The sequence below is a fragment of the Oculina patagonica genome, chromosome 12 (genome assembly GCF_052425735.1).
Source record: "Oculina patagonica isolate OP01 chromosome 12, crgOcupat, whole genome shotgun sequence".
NCBI classification, from domain to species: domain Eukaryota; kingdom Metazoa; phylum Cnidaria; class Anthozoa; order Scleractinia; family Oculinidae; genus Oculina; species Oculina patagonica.
In genome coordinates this window covers 2,141,342-2,161,947 of record NC_135769.1, presented here as the reverse complement: position 1 = coordinate 2,161,947, position 20,606 = coordinate 2,141,342, and the positions used below count along the sequence as shown (strand labels likewise).

At 38.8% G+C, this 20,606-nt stretch overlaps 2 protein-coding genes across 2 annotated transcripts; one reads left to right on the top strand and one right to left on the bottom strand.

Annotated features, from left to right (window-relative positions):
- Window positions 1–3,628: 3,628 nt before the first annotated feature.
- LOC144631274 (peptidyl-prolyl cis-trans isomerase FKBP4-like) lies at window positions 3,629–14,410 on the bottom strand. Its single transcript, XM_078489666.1, has 9 exons — window positions 14,075–14,410; window positions 12,247–12,504; window positions 10,567–10,635; window positions 9,510–9,691; window positions 8,218–8,301; window positions 7,086–7,265; window positions 6,643–6,693; window positions 6,252–6,402; window positions 3,629–4,301 (listed from the first exon to the last, which is right to left on the bottom strand). The coding sequence occupies exons 1-9, from the start codon at window positions 14,328–14,330 to the stop codon at window positions 4,060–4,062; spliced, it is 1,473 nt and encodes a 490-aa protein (XP_078345792.1). The 5' UTR covers window positions 14,331–14,410; the 3' UTR covers window positions 3,629–4,059.
- A 587-nt stretch (window positions 14,411–14,997) lies between these two features.
- LOC144631993 (multiple inositol polyphosphate phosphatase 1-like) lies at window positions 14,998–18,885 on the top strand. Its single transcript, XM_078490580.1, has 2 exons — window positions 14,998–17,295; window positions 17,857–18,885. Exon 1 carries the CDS (start codon window positions 15,657–15,659, stop codon window positions 17,157–17,159), a length of 1,503 nt encoding a protein of 500 aa, XP_078346706.1. The 5' UTR covers window positions 14,998–15,656; the 3' UTR covers window positions 17,160–17,295; window positions 17,857–18,885.
- Window positions 18,886–20,606: the final 1,721 nt, after the last annotated feature.

Genomic DNA, 20,606 nt, shown 5'->3' with positions numbered 1-20,606 from the left:
CATTTGGCCGAAACACTTCACTTATAAATATGCTTTGCCTCTCGCGAAAAGATTTTGCGGCTGGATTACGATAGTGAGAGCCACATCACGGTGCATACTATCCCAACAACTTTTGAGTGCGTGTTGTTTTTCGGTGCAATTTGGGCCAAACACAATAGCCAATCAACAACGTATTGTTATCTAGCATTACGAGGGGCATGGGAATGCGACTTGTCATGAAAAGTCCTGCCTTGAGGCAGGACTTCGGCCCCTTTGATGATTTGTCCGTTTTGACAAAATTTGCCCTTGTCCAACAAGTCGTTCGCACTTGTTTTTGCAATTGTTTGACAACATCTATCGCGCGTGCAACGCGGACCAATCATAAGACAACTGCTTCTTTGTTTTCCTGAAATGTTGGACAAGTTCTAGGTCTCAAAAAACGCAATCGCACTTGTTTTCTGTGACAAGTGACACGTTAATGATGAAATCAATCAATTGTTACAAAATTTGTCCGCTAGTGCGATTCGGCCCTAAGTGAATGTTACATTTATTGATTGTTCAGAGGCACACAAAGTGGAAAGGTAATCACACTCATTCCCAGCCTTTACAAGTAGCAAAATGAGCATCAAAGGTACGAAAAAGCGACTAGAAACAAGTCAAAACTGACAAATTAAACAATAACATTGAAAAGTGTGACTTCTTTGCATAATTTGACTTTAACACGTTGTGTCGAAAGCCCGCGAACAATCAGATGCTTTTAGTCAAACCTCAGGGAAAAGGAACGGACCATTATTTTCCGCGCGCGCGCGTGTTGTGTGTGTGTGTGGAGGGAGGGGGGGGGGGGGGGCAGGGGGTATGGGAAATTTTCCTCTGCAAATTATTGTTTTTGTAATTTATGCACCTCTGCAAACCTTTTTTTTCGAAATGCAAGCAATTGTTTTTTAATGCATACATCGTGTTTGCAAACAATTTACTTTGTCTTTTTAGGAAAACATTTTTTTCAATGTCCGTCAAACCCCCTCTTGGAAAATAATAGTCCGTCCCTAATGATCAATTTCCTCTCCACGAGATGCGCTAGTTATGGTAGTCGTATTCAACAAAATATGAATATGAATGTTTTCCTTGCAGGTGTGTCTCATAGTCAGGTCGGTTAGCGTATTAATCGTGACATACGTGATAAAAGCACCAATTTTTGCATGAGGACTCCTTTTTATACCTTATTTAATTTTATCCGTGGCTCCATCCGAATTATTTTATTTTTTCTTGAAATTTAAACCAGAAAGTTTTTAGCTCATTTGCATATATTCATAAAAGCTGTTCTGCAATGTTCCCTTTCGTAAGCGGTCAATTAGATTTTTCAGGGGGTGTCCGTCGCTATTTTGTACAGGAATTTATCAGAGTACCCGATATTTATTGCCCATAAGCTGAGAAATTGAAGAGAAAGCCACACGATTTCCATGTTCCCTAGCTCTAGCATCAATTGCGGCGGCGTCCGGCTTGAAAAAATTTAATGTTATATCCTTGACAGAAAAGTTAAATCCTAGTTTGGTTAGGAGACAAGGACGAACTCTCTTTGTCATAAACGATGTAACCAGCCGGTCAGTTTTTCGGAAGTGCTCAAAGTCGGCATCAAGGGACTCAATCGGACGGGAGGCTAAATAAGGCGGTGTTCTTGTTTCCTCTTTAAATGCCTGCCAAGTCTGTCCTTTCCCCTAAAACTGGATGTGGTGTTACAATGAAAGCAGAAAGCTTTCTAGGTACAGATGGAGGAATCGCAACTGGTGGTATACTTTACCCGGTCGGTTTTCAGTTGGAAACTGGAGGAGACGGATGCCGGTACCAAGAAAAGAGCTTTTTGAAGGTTGTCTAGGGCACCAACAGTGAACAGTCCTTTCGCAGGCAGGAAGGGGGTAAAACTCTATCTTCGTCAGAGTGCTCGCACATGGCTTCTGCTATCCACTCTTCAAGCTGTGTTACCCTAACCTGCGATAAGGCGTTCTTTTTTTTTTGCGGCGGGGGGAGAAAGATCGCATGATAGTGTGACCCTGGCATAAAAAATAGAAATTACCAGCTGGTGTAAATGCTGGATGATCCGCGTGCATCTCGTCAGTCTATGTGTCTTTAATTCAGTGTAGACCGTCAGAGGCGGTTCACGCTCGTATCAGTCGTATGAGTGCCTTGTTTCTGTATCGGATTCCTTTGATTTTTTTCTTTGTGTTGTAGACAATAGGCTGATCAACGGTAAGGCATGCTTTGGACTTGTGCTTATCTTTCTTTCTCAAACCGTCTCCATTGAAAATTAATTTCTTGACTATTTTATGGAAACGATTCATTAAATTTATATGCCTCGTGGCTGAAAATGTGTTTTCTTATTATTGGAGCTGCCTTGGGCCAAAACTTGTGCGTAATCTCGTTTCTTCAAGGCTTCTTTAAGCATGTTCTGCATCCCTCGGCGGCCCCAAACTACAAACGCATATGTAATTACCATAATTAACATTTTAGAATACTGCATCTAAAAGTTAATATTTTAGCGAAAACTTCAACAATGTCTTCAATTTATATAAATTTTTGCAACATTTAAGCATAAAACTGCAAATTACTTACAGAGTAGAGAAATATTTCCTTCTGTCCCACTTTCATTGCATCAATTCAAATGGCGCGGTAGCAGTGCTTGAGAGTTTGTACGTGGTCAAAATGTTTAGCAAATTTTGCAAATTGCAAGAAAAAATTCAGGTGGAGCCACGGATAAAATTATTTTATAGTCTTTAAAGAATCATTCTGCAAAGTTTGGTGCTTTTATCAACCGTGTAACGATATGATTTCTCCAAAATTTTGCGCTAAGCGACCTGACTATCAGAGGGAATTGGAGTTTGCAGTTTATCTATGATCTCACGTCTGACTGTTTTTCTTTTTCTCACGACTGAAAAACATTTACGAATAATTCTAGTTTTAACGTTTCCGATTCTCGTTAGAAGGGCGAACTTAGCCTCGACCACAGAAAACGGTAGGGTGTAGGAGAGAGCTCTCCGGTCCTCTCTCTCTCTTCTCCTTTTTAAACTGGCCACATTCATGGTTGCCACAGACATCAGTTTTCAAAATTCCCTGACTTTTCCCTGATAAAAATAAAATTTCCCTGGCCAAATAAATACAAAATGTCAGATATGGTGGCGGCCTCCAGCCTCCGCTTTCAACAAAATAAAACATCTCTGAGATCACTAATACTTATGCATAAATGGCTGCCAATTTACAATTATTTCTGTTTGCATTTAAATTACACTCATTATCAACTCAAAAACGAGGTTGGTGAGGGTAATTAAAATGCATTCAAAAGAACTTTAAATTACCCGCCATTTTTGTATGGGGTCAGGATTGACCTGAAATGTTTCTTCCATCCGTCAATTGTATGAAATCAGCGATGTTATATTCCAATTTTCCCTGACTTTTCTTCAAAATGTCAAATTTCCCTGACTCAAAATAAAATTCCCTGACTTTTCCCTGACCTTGAAGAATATAATTTTTCCCTGACCATTTCCTGACCTGTGGCAACCCTGACATTCCCCTCCCTGTCTTCGTGCCAAGTTTCCTGCAGAGGAAACTGGGCATCTCCGGAATCAATTGTTTTCTATACATAAAATATCTTCCAAAGGGAAGTGGTTATGGTATTATATTTATTAACATTCGTTACAATTCCTGTACAATTTAATTATGTTTATTTTTTTGTTCCTTGCAAAAAGTGGAAAACAGATGCGATAAGATAAAATCTAACACTAAACTTATGAATGCATTTTATGCGAGCGTCTTGAATGTCAAATCTACCAACAATGAGTTACAATGTATACTGAACAAGGCTGGCAGTAGCGTGAAGACTAGCGCACATTGAACTGCAAAACAGTTAGTCACGCCAGTTTCCAATGGTGAGGATACGTCATGTCACGTTGGAACCCGACTGGCCTACAAGGACAAATTGCGGGCTCAATCGTTATAAGAAAATTGTATTTCCCTATAAAGCACTGAGCTTTAGTTTCGAATTTTAAAACCGGGTCTAGTTTTATCTATTAGACATTGTCCTTTGGCCTGTTGTCAGCATATCACGCCTCCTTTTTCGTCTTCTTTCATTTCCTCGTCCTGTTGCCTGTTTACTTCCGTTGATGACGTCACTTGGTTATCCACCGGAAGTGACGTCGGTTTCTTTTCGTTGGGTTCAGACTGTTCTTTGGGTCGTAATTCTTCTTCTTCCGTGGCCTCCTTGAAGACGTCTTGAGTTTGTGTACGCACGGCTCCTTCCTGCTCCTCTTTGCGTGCCAGTCGTTCAAACATGTTAGCTGCGAAACAAGGGAGCAATTTCCGTAATTCAATAGTAGATTTGTGAATTAGCGTTACAGTAAAAACCCGCGTATAAGAACAAGTGGATTAAGAACACCCAGGCCTGATTTTAGGAAATAAAGTACCATTTATATAAGAACACATTCTGCCTGAAAAATGAAAGTTGTTCTTATATGGAAAAATATCAAAGATCAACACTACTTTTCATTGCACACATAATAGTCCCACCCCAATTACAGTACAGTATTGCCTTGATTTTTCAATTTTATTAAAATTAAAATACAATTGTGTGCATACATATTGATTACATCTATTGGTAGCCTAGTATGTTCCTTATTTTAAGAAACTTTTTTTAAGAACACTTACAGGCTGATTTTGCAGATTGTAACCCTTTATATAAGAACCAAATCAGCCTGAACCGCCAAAATAGGTGTTCTTATACGCGGGTTTTTTACTGTATTAGAACTAATCTATTTTAAGATGTGAGATTTGGTGGCCTAATGGCTCATGCAGTGGGTAAACTTTAAAGGAACGTTATTTTCATTAATTTAAGAGGCGTCTGTGCAAGTTTCTCATGAATCAATTAAAATAAACTAAATTAATTCAAATAAAATAAAATAAAATAATTAGAGTGTTTTATAAATATCTTATATTACCGGTACACGTATATATGTTATTATTATTTCTCTTTTTTAGGGGGTCGGCTCTACATGAGGACTGGGTTCCTCTCTGCCGACACCCTTTTGCAATAATATTTTTTTTCTCTTCTTAAATTGTAATAGAGTTGTTATAAAGTAAGGGTAATTAACCTGGAGCAAGGGGGTATGTGAAATTTTCACCTAGCGTAAAGCCGTTGGGCGTGTCACGAGGTCACTCGCACAAGAATTGATTTTTAAAAAGCGACCCGACTTTTCCGGCCAACCCGCAACAAAAAATATTCTTCTCGGAAAATGATTTAAAATGAGAAGATTTAAATATATTATTGACGGATGTACCGTCGAAACATGTTTGTGAAAATTAAAAAAGTTGTATTATTTTTGAAATTTTCTAAATTTTTGCTGCTGTCTCGACCATTTTAAGATGTCTGTTTTACACCACTTTGGGCTATAATTGCGAGATTTCCAGGATAGAAGGGAGATTAAGTTGTCAATTCATAGCCATAACCACACGCACTTAAGACCGTAAAAAATTGTTAACAATAATATTCAACACAAGATTGTAACTGTGAACTAGAAGCTCTCAGGACATGATCAGTATCCAGTGAGCTAACCATTTCACAGTTTGTTACTGTTGGCTCCTAAATTAAGTCTCCAGTGACATATATACACACAGTAGAGACCCTGAACAAGGAGCCTGAAAATCCAAAAGTACCCTTTGTTGTACATGAACATTTATTACAATAGACAAAACGTGACAGTCTTGATATAAAGTTGACTGAAATTTTGTGACAAAACTTTCGTATTTGAAACGAAGTTTTATCCGTTTTCTAATGTCAGACTCTCATAAATCGAAGTATCAGGCACTGAACTAAGCAGAGCTTGAAGCAAAAACATGAAGCTGGTGTCTAAGGGGGGGGGGGGGGTGAACCTAAGCTAGTTTGATTTCGCTTGCGACTGAAAAAAAAGGCATGTTAAAAACAGGTTTGCCCCGATTGTGTTAGAGCAGGCTGTACATGTTTGGTATTGCCGACAGTTACATGCTTAACAGCGCCTGTCAACGGTTTCATCTTTGTGATTTTCCCGCGTTTCTCGCACTTGCCAATGGTTCTGGACATCGTTGTGACTTTCCCGCGCTTTTTTCGCTTTTCCCGCGCTAACCAAAAGTCGAGTTGTGATTGGTTTGTTAAGGTTTTTACCGCCAACGTGATTGTCTAAGTATTACTTTAGTTTTAGTTTTTCACAGTCACAATAAAATTGATCCTTGTGGAGTTTTGTAAAAAGAAAACTTACCGAAAATAACCTTTTCCTTGGCTACATGCTGCTTAATTTTCTTATTCAGTGCATTCAACTGTTGCTGTACTTCTCTGTTGTTTGGCTCGACTGTCAGCACAAGTTCAAAGTCTTTCTTTGCCAGCTCCAAATCATTAATAGCTACTCTTGCCTGTTAAAGAAATAATAACATCTAAAATGAACAAATTACAAGCGTACGTGCAAGACGTTTGAAGAGAACTGGTCTGTAGTTGCATGTCAGCCCCCCCCCCCCCCCCCCCCCAACTGTTACTGCAGTGTCTAACATGGAAAGTTATCTTATGCACATCAGCAACCCAGCACTACACAATATTGTTGAAATTGTAATTGTACAAAGATTCAAAGTAACATTTGATAGCTGCAATAAACATACCTTTCCTCGTCTGAATAAGGCCTTTACATTTTCCTTGTCAATTTCAAGAGCCTAGAATGACAGAAAGGTAAGAAAATTGTATCAATTGGTGTAATTTCAAATGCCTTATATCTATAACCCCCAGCCCAGTATCTTGTCTGTTAGCTCACACTCATGCAGACAAATTTAAAATTGCCCTAGAATGGATCTACAAATATTGTCATCAGCTTAAATCATATCCTGCGAAAAATACATGACAAGATTTATCATCATCATCATCACTTCCTGTTGGACTTTGTGGGGTAGATAAGAAGCCAGAAATCCCTCACTTATAAGATAAATCTGCTCTGTGTTACACTTGTTAAATTGCAGGATCAGACTTGGCTGCTACCTAACAAAGAAATCAGGTAAGCAAAGATCATTTTATTGAAAACAGTTCCCTAACAATAAGAAAACTAATTTACCTTTCCGCACTCTTTAATACACTTAAAGTTATTACGGAGTTTCAGATGACAAGCAGCAAGATTAAGATGCCCCGCCAACATGAGAGGATCTCGTTTTTCCTTTTCCTCATTATTGAAGTATCCATCTAACAGCCTAACCACTCTAACATACTGTTGAAGTGCTATGCTAAATTTCCCTTCCTGTAGAAAAAATCAGAGTAAATTTTTAGCATCTTCCTCTTCAAGAAAGGTAGTCATGTCCCCCTATGGTTATGACATACAGTAACACCTTCAGGGGTGTCTCCAGTCTATAATGTACAGTGCACATGTATGTGTAATAAATAAATGAAAGGTACTATAACCACAACATATACAGCCAACTTTCTGCAGAGATGGTAATGATTGCTTTTTGGTCAGCAGGGGACGTTAAAGAACCCACACACTTATCGCAAAGAGTAGGGCACGGAGTTTCTGGTGTTGTGGTCTGGCCTATTCACAGGAATCCATGGGTTGGGTGGACAGATAGCGGCTGCCAAGGGCTCGAGACTAACGGTAGAAAACTAGCCCAAGGCTAGTAAAAATGCAGTTTTGGCTAGTAGGTTTTGGCCTTTCACTAACCAAAATGAAGAGTGAAAAAATCAGGCATTAGTGGCAAGAAACCGCATTTATAAAAATCGTCTCTCAGAGAATATAACTAACAAGTAAACTGTTGACATTATGTAGAATGTGAAGCTTTAAACAAAATTCTAGTTGACAAAAACGTATGTACATGTACAATTTTTATAGTGAAGAACAAAGCCCAATTTTTTAAGGGGAAAAAACGTGAAGATTTAGGAACATTTTACGGATAAAGGTTTAAACATTATCGGACATTGTTTTCACCCTCCCCCCTCCCCTTAAAAGAGGAACTATGCTTAAAAATTGTGGCTAGTAGAAAATAATTTTGGCTCGTGAAATCAAAGCTGTCACTAGCCACTTGGCTAGTTAGCAAAAAAGTTAGTCTCGAGCCCTGCCAAAGGCGCCTGATATTCTGTTGACTGATCTTGTCCCGTAACTCTAATTGTGAAGCGCATTAAGCTCTGTGAATGCACTATACAAGAACCATTACCATTACCATTTTTCCCAATATTTTTAAATTAATACAATATCTAACCTTGAAGTATTTGGTTCCTTTTTCCTTTAGTGTAGATGCCATTGTGATTTTTTCCTCATTGCTTAACTCCCAATTTTCTTTCGCCTTCAAAATTTAAACGATAATTTAAGTTTATTACTTGTGTAACTTACAATACTGTGATATATAATTCAGTTTTAGACTAATAAAATTATATCATGTTTTATGTTTTGAAGGAGTTCTGTCACAATAATTAACAAAGTCATTTTTTGCTATGTCAAAAATTGAAGGAATACCAAACACGTAACAGTGTTGAATAGTGGAGGGGGACAGGGGGGCGGGAGACCGGGAGAAAAGGGGCGGGAAGCGGGAGGAGAGACGGCGGGAAGCGGGATTCTCAAGGTGACGGGAACCAGGAGAAAACGAGTGAAAAATCGTAAAATTTCATTATATTTTGCAATAGACATGGAACAAAAATGAGAGAACAGCTACGGAAAGGGGCGGGAGGTGGGAGTAAAAGGTACGGGAAGCGGGAGTAAAAGGTACGGGAGGCGGGAGGTTCCGACCCCCCTGTCCTCCCCACTGAATAACAGTGACCAAAAAGGAACAAGAATAGTTAAGATAAGATTGGAGAAGGTGAATTAAATATCACATTATTGAACTTGAGGAAAAGAACCTCATTGAACTTGAAGACAAACTTCAAAAAGATGAAATAATTGAAGACAAATTTGAAAATTTTGGGCTAGACTTTTGAAGATGTGCTATTGATAATGAGCTCTATTGAATACATAACTAAAATGTCCACATTCTTTGGTAAAGAATATTTAACCGTTGAACAATTCAGTGAAGTTACAGCACTAACAACCACTTAAATGATTTAATTTGTGACCATGTGACTGTACATATTTTATGGTGTGTATGTTGTTGGTCATATTAGTTTTCGCATTTAATTTGTGTTTCAATCTGAAGATAAAGTAAATAAAGTAAAAGCTAATTTACATCATAGTTAATAGAGGAAAATGGTTAGGAAGCCTGGCACACTTCAAAGGAGCTAACAACGAGGCCAAGATTTATGTTGGAAGGTCCATGACCCTGCACATCTTTTGTTGTGTGCTCACACACTATGTATGATTTGCATTGTCACAAAGTTTCTATTGGTTAGTTGCATGTCCACATATAACCACCTATCTTGTCAGGTTTTGTGCAGGGTCAACCCCCAAAATAGTGAACAAAAGCATACAACAAAGAACTTTGCTTGGCTTCCTAACCATTTCCTTCTATTAACTATGTCCATGTGTAGAATTGCACAATATTACTAATTGAAATCAACTCACATTCTCAAATTTCTTTAGATGAATTACATATTCTAGACCAGCATTTCCCGGAATACCAAGCTCTGGTTTTCCTGCCTCACCAAACCCCCACCTCCCAGGATGAATCCAAACTTTAGCTTTTTCACTATTATTCATCTTCAACATCGCCTCCTCCAAACCTGCAAGAAGCCCCTCCTCTGAACCTAAAAGCAAACAATTTTCTTTACTTTGCATCTATCTGCAGTTCAAATATGAATTCTTTAATATTCTTTATGTCATTCTATTCTTTTACAGGAAATAAGAACTCACAATTGACCTTGCTACTAATGTGTGGCTTCATAACACAGTTGGTGGTGTATCGCAACAGTATTGTGGAGGTCACAGATTCAAATTCCATTAAAGCCCTAAATTCTTTTCAGGCTTTTTCTTTGCAATTTCTTTAATTGCAATTTCACTGCAAGGATTATTTCTTTACTTTACATCTTTTCGCAGTTCAAATACATGTATGAATTTTTTCATATACTTCAGTTTAATTATCAATAAGGAAGATACCGTAATTACTCGAATAAGCGCCGCCCCCGAATAAGCGCCACAGTCCCGATGCACGGTGCTTATTCAAGGAATTTCGTTTAAATAAAAACAGCACTACAAGTCCTACAAAGCAACTCTAAAACAAACTTGGAAAGTTCTTTCCATCAAAAGTGATTGTTTTACTGCTCGCCCATTAGTTTTTCTATCCAACATTCTTACAATATGTAGTTCTGTAAATGTTGTGAAGGCCGCGGACTTTGCCAGGACAGCTAGCACCACTTCTCTCCTCAAAAAGAGACGAATACTGACAATCAAAAGACGCTATTTTCAATTGCTGTGAAAGATTAGATTCTTTGTGGTGTCCAAATTTTAAATAAGCGCCGCCCTCAAATAAGCGCCGCCCTCAAATAAGCGCCGCCCTCCAACAAGCGCCGCACTTGAGGCGCGAAAAATACAATAAGCGCTGCGGGGCTTATTCGAGTAAATACGGTAAAGCAAAGTGTGAACACATGTACCTGTAGATTATGGAAGACGTCACTAAACTTACCTTCTCGCATGGAGAAAGAAACTTCACGATCTTCAAACACTTTCCCATTATACTGTCCAACAATGTGAGCTACATGCAAAGAATGAGCAGATAAAGAAACTTTTAGAATAACAACCAAACTAAAAACATGGATAGACAGATAATATTTACAACTGACAGTTTACAATGTGCAATACCTGCAGTTGTCACAGTCCAAACCAACCAAGTGTTACTTCCAAGAAAGAAAATAAGAAATATTTTCAAATTTAAAGGCAAAATTTTAATGTTTCAGGGGTGGAAATCAAAATCTTGGAGCACTCACCATCTGGGCAAGTGATCCTCAAAATAATTTCACTTGTCCAAATCAGATTTCACTCGCCCAGTCTCCTCCATTAAAAAAAGACTTTTCTTGTTATTCATTATTTCCTATTGCCTAAATAAAGTAAACCTTCCTTTTGTATGGGATGGGGGTGGAATTTGGTCGACAGTGCCTGAAAAATGCGTTTGCCCTCCTTCGTTATCAGATATTTTTACCCTGCCCCCCTTCGTAAATCCTAATTTTTTATATGACCCCACTCCCCCCAAAAAATGACAATGTATCAAGCTTTAATTTCGAATATCAGACAAAATTGCAGTTTAAAGTGGTAACAAAAATACTGTAGTGTATTGATGGGACGTGATTGTCACTGTGTCGAAAACTGTGTGTCAGCTTTAATTGTTTGCAACCAGATAGTTAGTGGGATGGAGTTGTTGCTGCCTGATACGTAACAAAGTAGGGGGGTCCGGGGGCATACTCCTGCGGGAAAATTTTCATTTTTTGAACCCCAGAAACGCTATTTTAGGCATTCTAGTAGAAGTGTTGCACTATTTTAGATGCCCATCATACAATTAATTATTTTGAGTGTCCCACCCTCCCTTTGGCCTGAAGATAAAAGATAATGTTTGCGCACGGTGAATAACCACTATTCATTATTCCTTTACTGGAAATGACTTATTCATTATTCCAAGCATTGAACCACAAATATTCCTTATTCATTTTCTGTTTTAGCCCGTTATTCATTATTCATTATTCCTCTTCCACCCCCGATTCTTTCTCTCCACACATCAATCCATTATTATTATTTATTTACTCTGAGAGTACTACGTGACTGCATGATGCAGTTAAATGTGTGTGTTCATTGACATAATGTGATTTGCGTGATGCAGTCGTTGTGTCACTCACAAATGACCACTGCTCACCATTAGAGTTCTCAGTAGCTCAGTGGTTAGAGCGTCCGACTAGTGTACAGAAGGTTGTGGGTTCGAGTCCCATAGATCTGTGAACTCAGAATTTTTTTCTGAGTTCTATCTCTTCACATATTAATCCATTATTATTATTGATTTATTGATTGATTGAATTTTTGCTTACCCATTGCATCAATTCAGACATTTAAGTTCTAAATCAAGTTGTGATTGAATATTAATTTAACAATTCAATTTACAAAATCAAGGAAATATTGAAGAAAATCTGAAACCACATTTCTATTGACCACCAAAAAAACAGCATGAATTCAGTTGTACCTCAGTTATCCAAACCTCAATTTTCTATTTCCATCCAATTAACCAGTTGCGATTACCAGTGAGTCTCTAAAATCAAGGTTTAACTGTAATGAGAATTTTAATGTTGACCTCTGACAGGGTAAAAACAGAATCAAGACTGACCTTCACAGAGAGCACCAGTGTTAGGTCGTTCATGACCTTCACCTTTCTCCAGCACAATCTTCGTCACTTGTCCATCAACTGTGACATCCTCTCCTTTCCACTCAACCAACAAAATCTCAAAGTGAAGAGTAGCATTTGGAGGAATCTTGTGCCCACTTCCTTTTTCACCATAAGCATATTCTGGTGTAATAGTGAACAGGCTAGTCTCGCCAACTCTCATTGTGGAAACAGCAATGTCCCATCCTCGTATCACAAGACCTAAGGAAGAAAAAGACAAAATTAGAATTCTTTATTACAGTTGTCAATAACATGCGAATGCTGAAGTTCAAAGTCCAACTGATGAATGCGTTTTTCGCTGTCGACAATCATAATTACGGTTATGGCAAACAAACCTTGAAAAACAGAAACAAAAAAAAAATGGATCGATATCTACTAATAACAATCAAGAGACGTGACCTTTCTACCCAGTTGAAGTGAACTTCTGTTTCCCGATGGGTCTGCTAAGATGATTGACAGAAGCAAAAAGCGTAAACTGTTGGTTGAGGTTTGAATTTCAGAGTTAGCATATCTTTGAAAACCGCAATAATCAGGGTTTGAAGAAAACTTGTTACTCCAAGTTCCAGCTTGCCTTTGGACCAGCACCTCTCAAATTGCACTTGCTGGTGCAGTTGCATGCTTGTTTCAGTTTACATTTTCATGATTTACTCAGTGTACTGTTACAGTAAACACCCGCGTGTAAGAACCTAGTGGTTTAAGAACCTGCTGGCAGAAATTTGCCATTTTAATACCCCAAAATATAAGAACCTGTTTAGCCAAGCAAATTTCAGCAGGTTCTTATATGTGGGTTATAGAAAATTTCTACGAACATTTTTAACAGAATTGTATCAACAAATTGTATTTACAAATAAAGAAAAGACAGATTCACATAGACTGTAATTGTCTTCTTTGGACCTTGCATGAGGCTTGAAGCAATACAGTTATGAATAAATGCTGTATAATGAAGGACCAAACCCATTTTTTTCTTCTCGTACAATCAAAAACTATGGCTCCTCCTTAGAGATTAAGAACCTTATTAAGAACCTACTTAGCCTAAATTACCAATAACTACCCCCAAATACAAGAACCTATTTTGCCAAACTAAGAAAATTGTAGGTTCTTACACGCGGGTGTTTACTGTATGTATACCTGCCAACTCTCACGCCTTAGGCGTGAGTCTCATGCCTGCGAGTTGAAAATTTCGATCTCACGCTTATGAACCAATTTCTCACGCCTACATGTAGTCGAAAAATGTGAGTTATTATAACCATAACTGACACACTTTCCAAAAACATGTTAATTCAATCCAATGTGACAAATGAAAACTCCATGCAAAATAGGTAAATGATGATACTTTCCCCGAAAACTCAGAGTTTTGACAAGAAAAGTATGGGAACGTTGTTGTGTTTGGCAAAACATGTCCTGGGATGATTTCCACAGCAATTTTCTGGAGGTTTTCTCTATTACAAGGTTACTTCAGTGCATATTTGTTGTCAATATTTCAAAAGAAAATAAATGAATGTCGTTTGGATGTCATGTGCAATCCTACATACCGTACTCGAAAAATAAAATCAGTAGATTATAAGTAAGTTAAAAGCTCAATTTTCCGATAAAAAACAATTGAAGTTTGGCCTGCCTATATCGCCTCGCTTGACTAGTGTAATTTGCTCGTACATGATTTCCATCATATAAGATCTTATGTAAACAGTAACGATTATTACAATAAATATAACCATCGAATTTCTTCATGAGCCTCTCGCCTTCATGCAAAAACAGCAAAACCTACGCCTACCTTTTCCATGCTCAAATTCAAAAGGTTTACTTTTCCCGAAGTTGGAGTCAAACTCCTCTCCTGTCATCAACTTCCCAGAATAATAAACTCTGACTTTACTCCCGATCGGCGGCAATTCTCCACCGTGGCCTTCTTCCTTAATAATCTTTCGCACTCCACCATCTTTTGCTGGTGAAACATCTTCTCCATATTTTGCAGAATCGTTTTCCATGGCCATCTCTGTTTGCGAGGCTCCACTTGAACTTTCTGCCGCCATTTTCGCTTTCGAGACGCCGCCGGAAGACGATGACGTCACGAGTTCAATCCCAGTCTCTTACGTTCTTGCGAATCACGAAATCCACGACTCTTCCCCCCCCCCCCCCCCCCCCCTCTTGCACTGAAGGAGCCCTTACGGAGGAGAGAGAGCTCAGCCTGAAACAAATTTCAATCTTGGACAAACCTGTTGAGACACTTGGCCAAATTTTGGTACCAATAATTTGGGTACCACAGCTCGTACCTCCCACATTTCAATTTTTTTTTTTTTTTTTTTTTTTTTTTTTTTGTTTTTTTTTTTTTTTTTTTTTTTTTAATAATTTTTTTTTTTTTTTTTTTTTTTTTTTTTTTTTTTTTATATATATAAAAAAAAAAAAATTTAATATTTTTTTTTTTTTTTTTTTTTTTTTTTTTTTTTTTTTTTTTTTTTTTTTTTTTTTTTTTTTTTTTTTTTTTTTTTTTTTTTTTTTTTTTTTTAATAAAATTTTTTTTTTTTTTTTTTTTAATTATTTTTTTTTTTTTTTTTTTATAAAATAAAAATTAAAATTAATTTTTTTATTAAAATTAAAAAAAAAAAATTTAAAAAAAAATTAAATTTTTTTATTTTATAAAAAAATTAAAAAAAAAATTTAAAAAAAAAAAAAAAAAAAAAAAAAAAAAAAAAAAAACCCAAAAAAAAAAAAAAAAAAAAAGGGGGGGGGGGGGGGAGGGCGAGGAGGATACCCGCTTGAAGTCAAAACATTCGCAAAAAAGTGTGAGATACGAGTTTGTCTCAACTAGTTTTGTCCAGGATTGAATTTTGAGGATCTGGGGTTTTTTGGTGAACTAAGAAGCCGAATTCATCTAATACGTTTGAGACACTTGGTAAAATTTACACTAATTTGGGTACCACAACTATTTTCCCCAAACCCCCTGTTATTTAGTACATACTGTTGTGATTTTCTTGCCACTTTAATATTTCCAGTAGTTCTTTCTTTGAATATATTTTTGTCACTGGGCAGGTTATCCGGCATATGCTTAAGAGGCTCTGTTAGGGGTCTAAGGCGGTGTTATACGGAACAACTCGTATTAAACAACGATTTTTTGCGCGAAAACTCAGACACCGTGTCACATGGTACCGGGAACGATTTTTCGCGCAACTTTGGACTCGGCAACACGTTGCGAGTTTTTAAACCCAAGTAAAACACTCGCAACGCAAGATGACGAATATTTAACTGCCGACAAAATTATTGGGATCAGATAAGTGATAACGTAACTCACCCTAGCAGGGCGTCACTTGACAAAGGATGAATTTGATCCTCCACATCTACGGTAACGTAGTGCGCACGGAATGTGCGTCACAGTATCTGTAGCTCTGAACATGGCGACTTCACTGAGTGTGTTGGTCGGGGTTTCTATGCTGCTGCTGATGTTCTGTTCAGACCATGGCTTGGCAACGAAATCGCCAGCTAAAACATTCCTGTTTAGCGATAAAACTCCGTATCATTTCACCAGCGAAGCCATCAAGAAGCCACCTGGCTGCGAGCCAGTGCATATCAATATGGTGATACGCCATGGATCACGATATCCTGGGAGCTATCGTGTTAAGAAGATGAAAGAATTGCTTGAAAAGATAAATCGATTCTACCCTGGTAATACTACATTCCGCTACAATGGTCTTTCGCTTCCTTGGAGCATACCGTCCGATATCCTAAAAGCGGCTAGCAAAGAGATGTCTGCGCTTGGCTTGGAGGAGATGTATTCGATAGCAAAACGCTTTCTTGCCAAGTTTCCCGGTGTCTTAAAACATGGATACTCTAACAATAATTACAGCTTCGTTGCTACTGACAAGCTAAGATCAAGTCAGAGCGCAATAGCGTTCGCTCAAGGCCTTTTCGAGGGAACAGGACACTTGGGATCGGCGAAATTTCGTCCCGTGGCGGTGAAATCTTCGGGTTCTTACGACGACGATATAGTTTTACGAATCTTCGAAGCGTGCCCCAAATGGCAGAAGCTTACTGCGAAGAAAAACGCTGGTTCGGAGTATCGAAAATTTCTTAATGGCCCAGAAATGCGCAAAGTTGCTCGAAACATCTTCAAAAGGCTTAAACTGGCCAAGAAGATAACAATTCGTCCAGATATGGCCCTAGAAATGTTTTTGATGTGCGCATTTGGTATTCAGACGGATAGCGCTGATGCAAGCTGGTGCGCTGTGTTTGAAGAAGCAGATTTCAAAGTTGTGGAATATCTGAGCGACTTAAAGCTTTACTGGGACCGGAGCTATGGCCGTAAAATCAACTACAAAATGGCTTGTCCGCTCTACGAGGAGATAACAGACAGTTTTGAAAGTTTCCTCAAACAGGGAAAGCCTCACGGTATTTTTCGATTTGCACATACGGGAACTGTCATTCCTCTTCTGACGATGCTCGGACTCTACAACGACTCTGTACCTCCCCGAGCGAACAATTTTGATCAGCAAGCTAACCGAACATTTCGCGTTTCAGATGTAGCGCCCATGTCCGCTAACGTTGCCTTTGTGCTGTATAAATGCAAACTCGACGGCGAGAAAAACGAAAGTAACGCAAATAATAAAGAAAAGCCTGAGAGTGCTGGTTGCAAAAGCGGTTGTCCTGAGGAAAATCCGATCAACGGGGCATTTCATGCGTCTGAGATGAAGATACAACTCTTGGTTAATGAAGCCGCTGTGCCAATGCCGGCTTGCCGTGGAAAAATGTACTGCAGTGTTCAGCGGTTTCTGTCCTACTATTCCCATATCAAGGCGAACTGTGACATCAAGGCAATTTGTAATACACATCGAAAGTGTAAGAAAGCTAGTAAGGGCCCTCAAGATTAAGTTCTTCATTTTGACTGCTTTCAATGGCACATCAAGGAAATTTATAGGAAAACATTGTCTTACAACCTGTCGCGCGAAAATGTTGCATTACAAGTTACAGTAAAAGGCCATTGCATGTTACCACTCGTGTTGCAATGTGAGGAGAGAAATTACGATGATTTAGTTTGATTTTATTCATTCGCATTCGCTGATAAGACATAGAAAATTCCAACATAGAAGTTATTGTTTTGGTTTTGAAATAGCAGAAAATGTTTCAGTTCATTAACCGTAGCAAACACCTGTTGTTTTGTTGAAGATCATAACTGTAATTAGCGTTGAAGTGTAACGGAACCCGCACTAGCCTTTTGTATAACTGTTATCCACCTGCACTGCTTTGGAAGTAATTAATGTTGTAAAAGATGAATTCCGTTATAGCCAATTGTGCTTTACAAAGTGCATGATCTATGTTAGTTAAGACTTTTAAATATGATGTATCCCGTTTTTCCCTGTAATGAAGTGCTAAATTCTTTGGTTATGTTTGTTGGATAAACCTTATGTTGGATTCAGTCTGCCTGTTCTAGTTGGTCTTCGATGATAAGATTCCTGTAACAGATCCTGGCCTTTCCGTAGCAAGCGTGTGTTTCCCCCAGGGAGTTGAAGTGCTATAGAGACATTGCAGAAATAGTCTAGAGAGCCAAAAACCTATTATCACAGCAAGTTGCAGCAACACAACTGCTGGCGAGAAGGCTCACGTTTCGGGAATACACGCGCGAGTGACGAAGCCGCGAGAACGAAAGATTTGTCACTGTTCCCGCGGCTTCGCCACACGCGTGGGGGTACATCTATTCTCCAAACGTGGACATCCCGTATCAAACTTTTGGTTAGGATTTTGGCTGGACAATAAGACTAGTTTTCGCTCCTTTTATGGCGTTATCTATTGTTTGTTGGAAAGGGTCTCTATTGCTGTTTTCTTTTTCGCCAAGCAACATGTTTATCGCCGCAACTTGTGAACGTGGTTGGTAACATTGCAACAAGTTGTGTGACAAATTGCAAGAAAATATTGTCATTATTATCTGGCGTTTATGCGCGCGACACCATAAGATGATGATGATGATGATGATGATGATGATGATGATGATGATGATGATGATGATGATAGCTTAAATAGCTCAATGTTATCTGCAATGAATATATTCAGAGTTTTGTAACAAAAAGTGATTTTGTGCATTTATCGGTAGTATCCTTTGTATTTTGGATATCAATTCTATGGAATTAAAATTATTCACTGTTTTCCGGGATCTTTTCCGAGGTTAAGAATATTTAAAATTCGACGTTTCGATCAGTTTCACTGATCTTCTTCAGGCTGTTGTTAAAAATGACAATATGGCGGATTGTTTCTCATGTTCAGCTTGGTCATGGGTCGAGAAAAAGTTTAAGCTTTCGTAAAATTGCAGAAAATTGCATATGCTTAAAATTGCTTTGCCTAATTCTCTAAAGACAAGAACAGATATAATGCGCAGTATAAATTTTTTTTTCTTTTTCCAAGAAAAGATAATCAGTAGTCCCTTGGTGTCAAGGTTTCCGTCAATCAAGTTTTCTCCAGGTCGGTGGATCGAACTGGAAAACGAGTCTATGACTGTAACGATAGATCAAACTGTCGCTCTCGTTATCTCTGGTGGCTTCTCACTGAATTTGAATCCAGTTATCTGATAATCTGATACACCATTAAAGTTTATATTTTACATCATATGTTTTCCACGTATTGTTCCTTGACAGCTTGCCAACCAAGTCGACATCCGTTGTCTGAATATTCTCGGACACAGTGAACCTATTAAAAAGGTAAAGGTAAAGCAACTTTATTTATACACGGTTTGTGTTTAAAGCTGGCTGTGGGGCCGTGTATATGAAACAAATACTGAACAAATATAAAATAAACATAACGTGGTTAAAATCCAACTGGCAGGAGGCAGACAGTTGGCTATTACAAGCATGACGAGGATTTGAACTCTGGACGACCGAGAACAAATCCAGATAGTGGTCAGAACGGGACTTGAACCCGGGACCTCCAGATTTCAAGTCCGGCGCTCTCCACTCGGCCACGCTGCCTCTATTCGGGTTCTCCTGTATTCTTTATGTACCAAGCAATAAACTACAGCAAAACGATGGCTCCAAAACAAAGCAAGCACGGTCATTAAAGGGGGCTAGGTCACGGTATATTAGGTAATTCTCTAATCCTCAAATTGGCAGAGCAAAAGTCTTTTATTGGCAAAATCACGGCCACATAACAAACAAGGATGGTTTTCGTGCATGGCAAATGGCACTTTCATAAAAAATTGAGATAAGCTTGAAAAAAGTCGGGCCGACTGGTTTTTCAAGTTTACCCGAACGCAATTTGTTTTAATGTCTCGAATTTTGCCCATCCATGCCTCTTTATGGCTTTTCTGTGATTTTTGAAGTCGTCTACAGTTTTAAGCTGTTATTGTGATATTTCACTTAATTTTATGACTAGTGTAAAGAACATTCACGAACGCTTTATTGCGCAAGAACTTGTTTTGTTTGTATAGATATAACACGTGATCACCTGAATATAACGATTGTACGTTAGACTGGCAGTCCTTTAGCGAAGCGAGACGAGTACACGAGATCGAGTTTCAACGAAGTTTTATGTTGTAAAGGGACGAATCGCGAAAGGAAATTATTAAAATCACAAACTCGAAGTAACAACTAGTTGATCAGTGCTTAAATTGCCTAAAATTGCGTGACATAGCCCCTTTAAGGCTGGGTATTCCCTTCTTCACCGGCACACGAGGACAAACAAAAAAGAGAACGGCAAGCTGTTAACTAACCGGACGGCAGAAGGCACGTGGTGCGTTTCAGAGACTAGGGAAGGAATAGGAGCCAGAGGAATAGGAAGGAGAACCAGGATACGCCTATTCAAGACTTTAGTTCGACCGGTCTCCTGCCCGGGGGGGGGGGGGTACTTGGGTCATTTTTGTTGGGTATGTGCCGCTGGCCTCTCGCCCCGACCCCATTTAGTCATTCTTCCGCCCTCTTTCCTTTTGGGTATGTATTTCGCCCTTGTCACTTTCTGTTTTTGCGTCTACCTATTCCTTTTATGTCATTCTTGAATACAGGAGGGGAAACGACAATCGACAGATTTGGGTCAAGCAACTCTAACGGAAACGTATTTAGGTATCACACTGCAGATTTTCTCTCCGGAAGTGTGACCCCATTCGTCACTCTTTTCTGGGCGCCCCATTTGTCAGTCCAGTCGTGATGCGACCCCATCCAGCGGCAATCCCCGTGCCCATTTTGGGAGTGCCCCCCGGGGGTCCTGGCGGATTTGGACCCCCCTCTGATTTGGAGTCCCCGTGCAAATCCGCTAGCGGAACCCCGAACAAAAGTGATCAGTTGATCAGTTACTATGTTCGGTTGAGTGAATTTACAAAACCTGAATAGATACAGGAC

Excerpts from the sequence above, each read along its gene's own strand:
- LOC144631274 (XM_078489666.1), bottom strand. The coding sequence starts at position 14,330 with ATGGCGGCAGAAAGTTCAAGTGGAGCCTCGCAAACAGAGATGGCCATG. Across the intron at positions 7,266-8,217 it reads AAGGAACCAAATACTTCAAG|GAAGGGAAATTTAGCATAGC; the intron begins GTTAGATATTGT and ends TTTTTTCTACAG. Across the intron at positions 4,302-6,251 it reads CAAGGAAAAGGTTATTTTCG|CTAACATGTTTGAACGACTG; the intron begins GTAAGTTTTCTT and ends CTTGTTTCGCAG.
- LOC144631993 (XM_078490580.1), top strand. The coding sequence starts at position 15,657 with ATGTGCGTCACAGTATCTGTAGCTCTGAACATGGCGACTTCACTGAGT.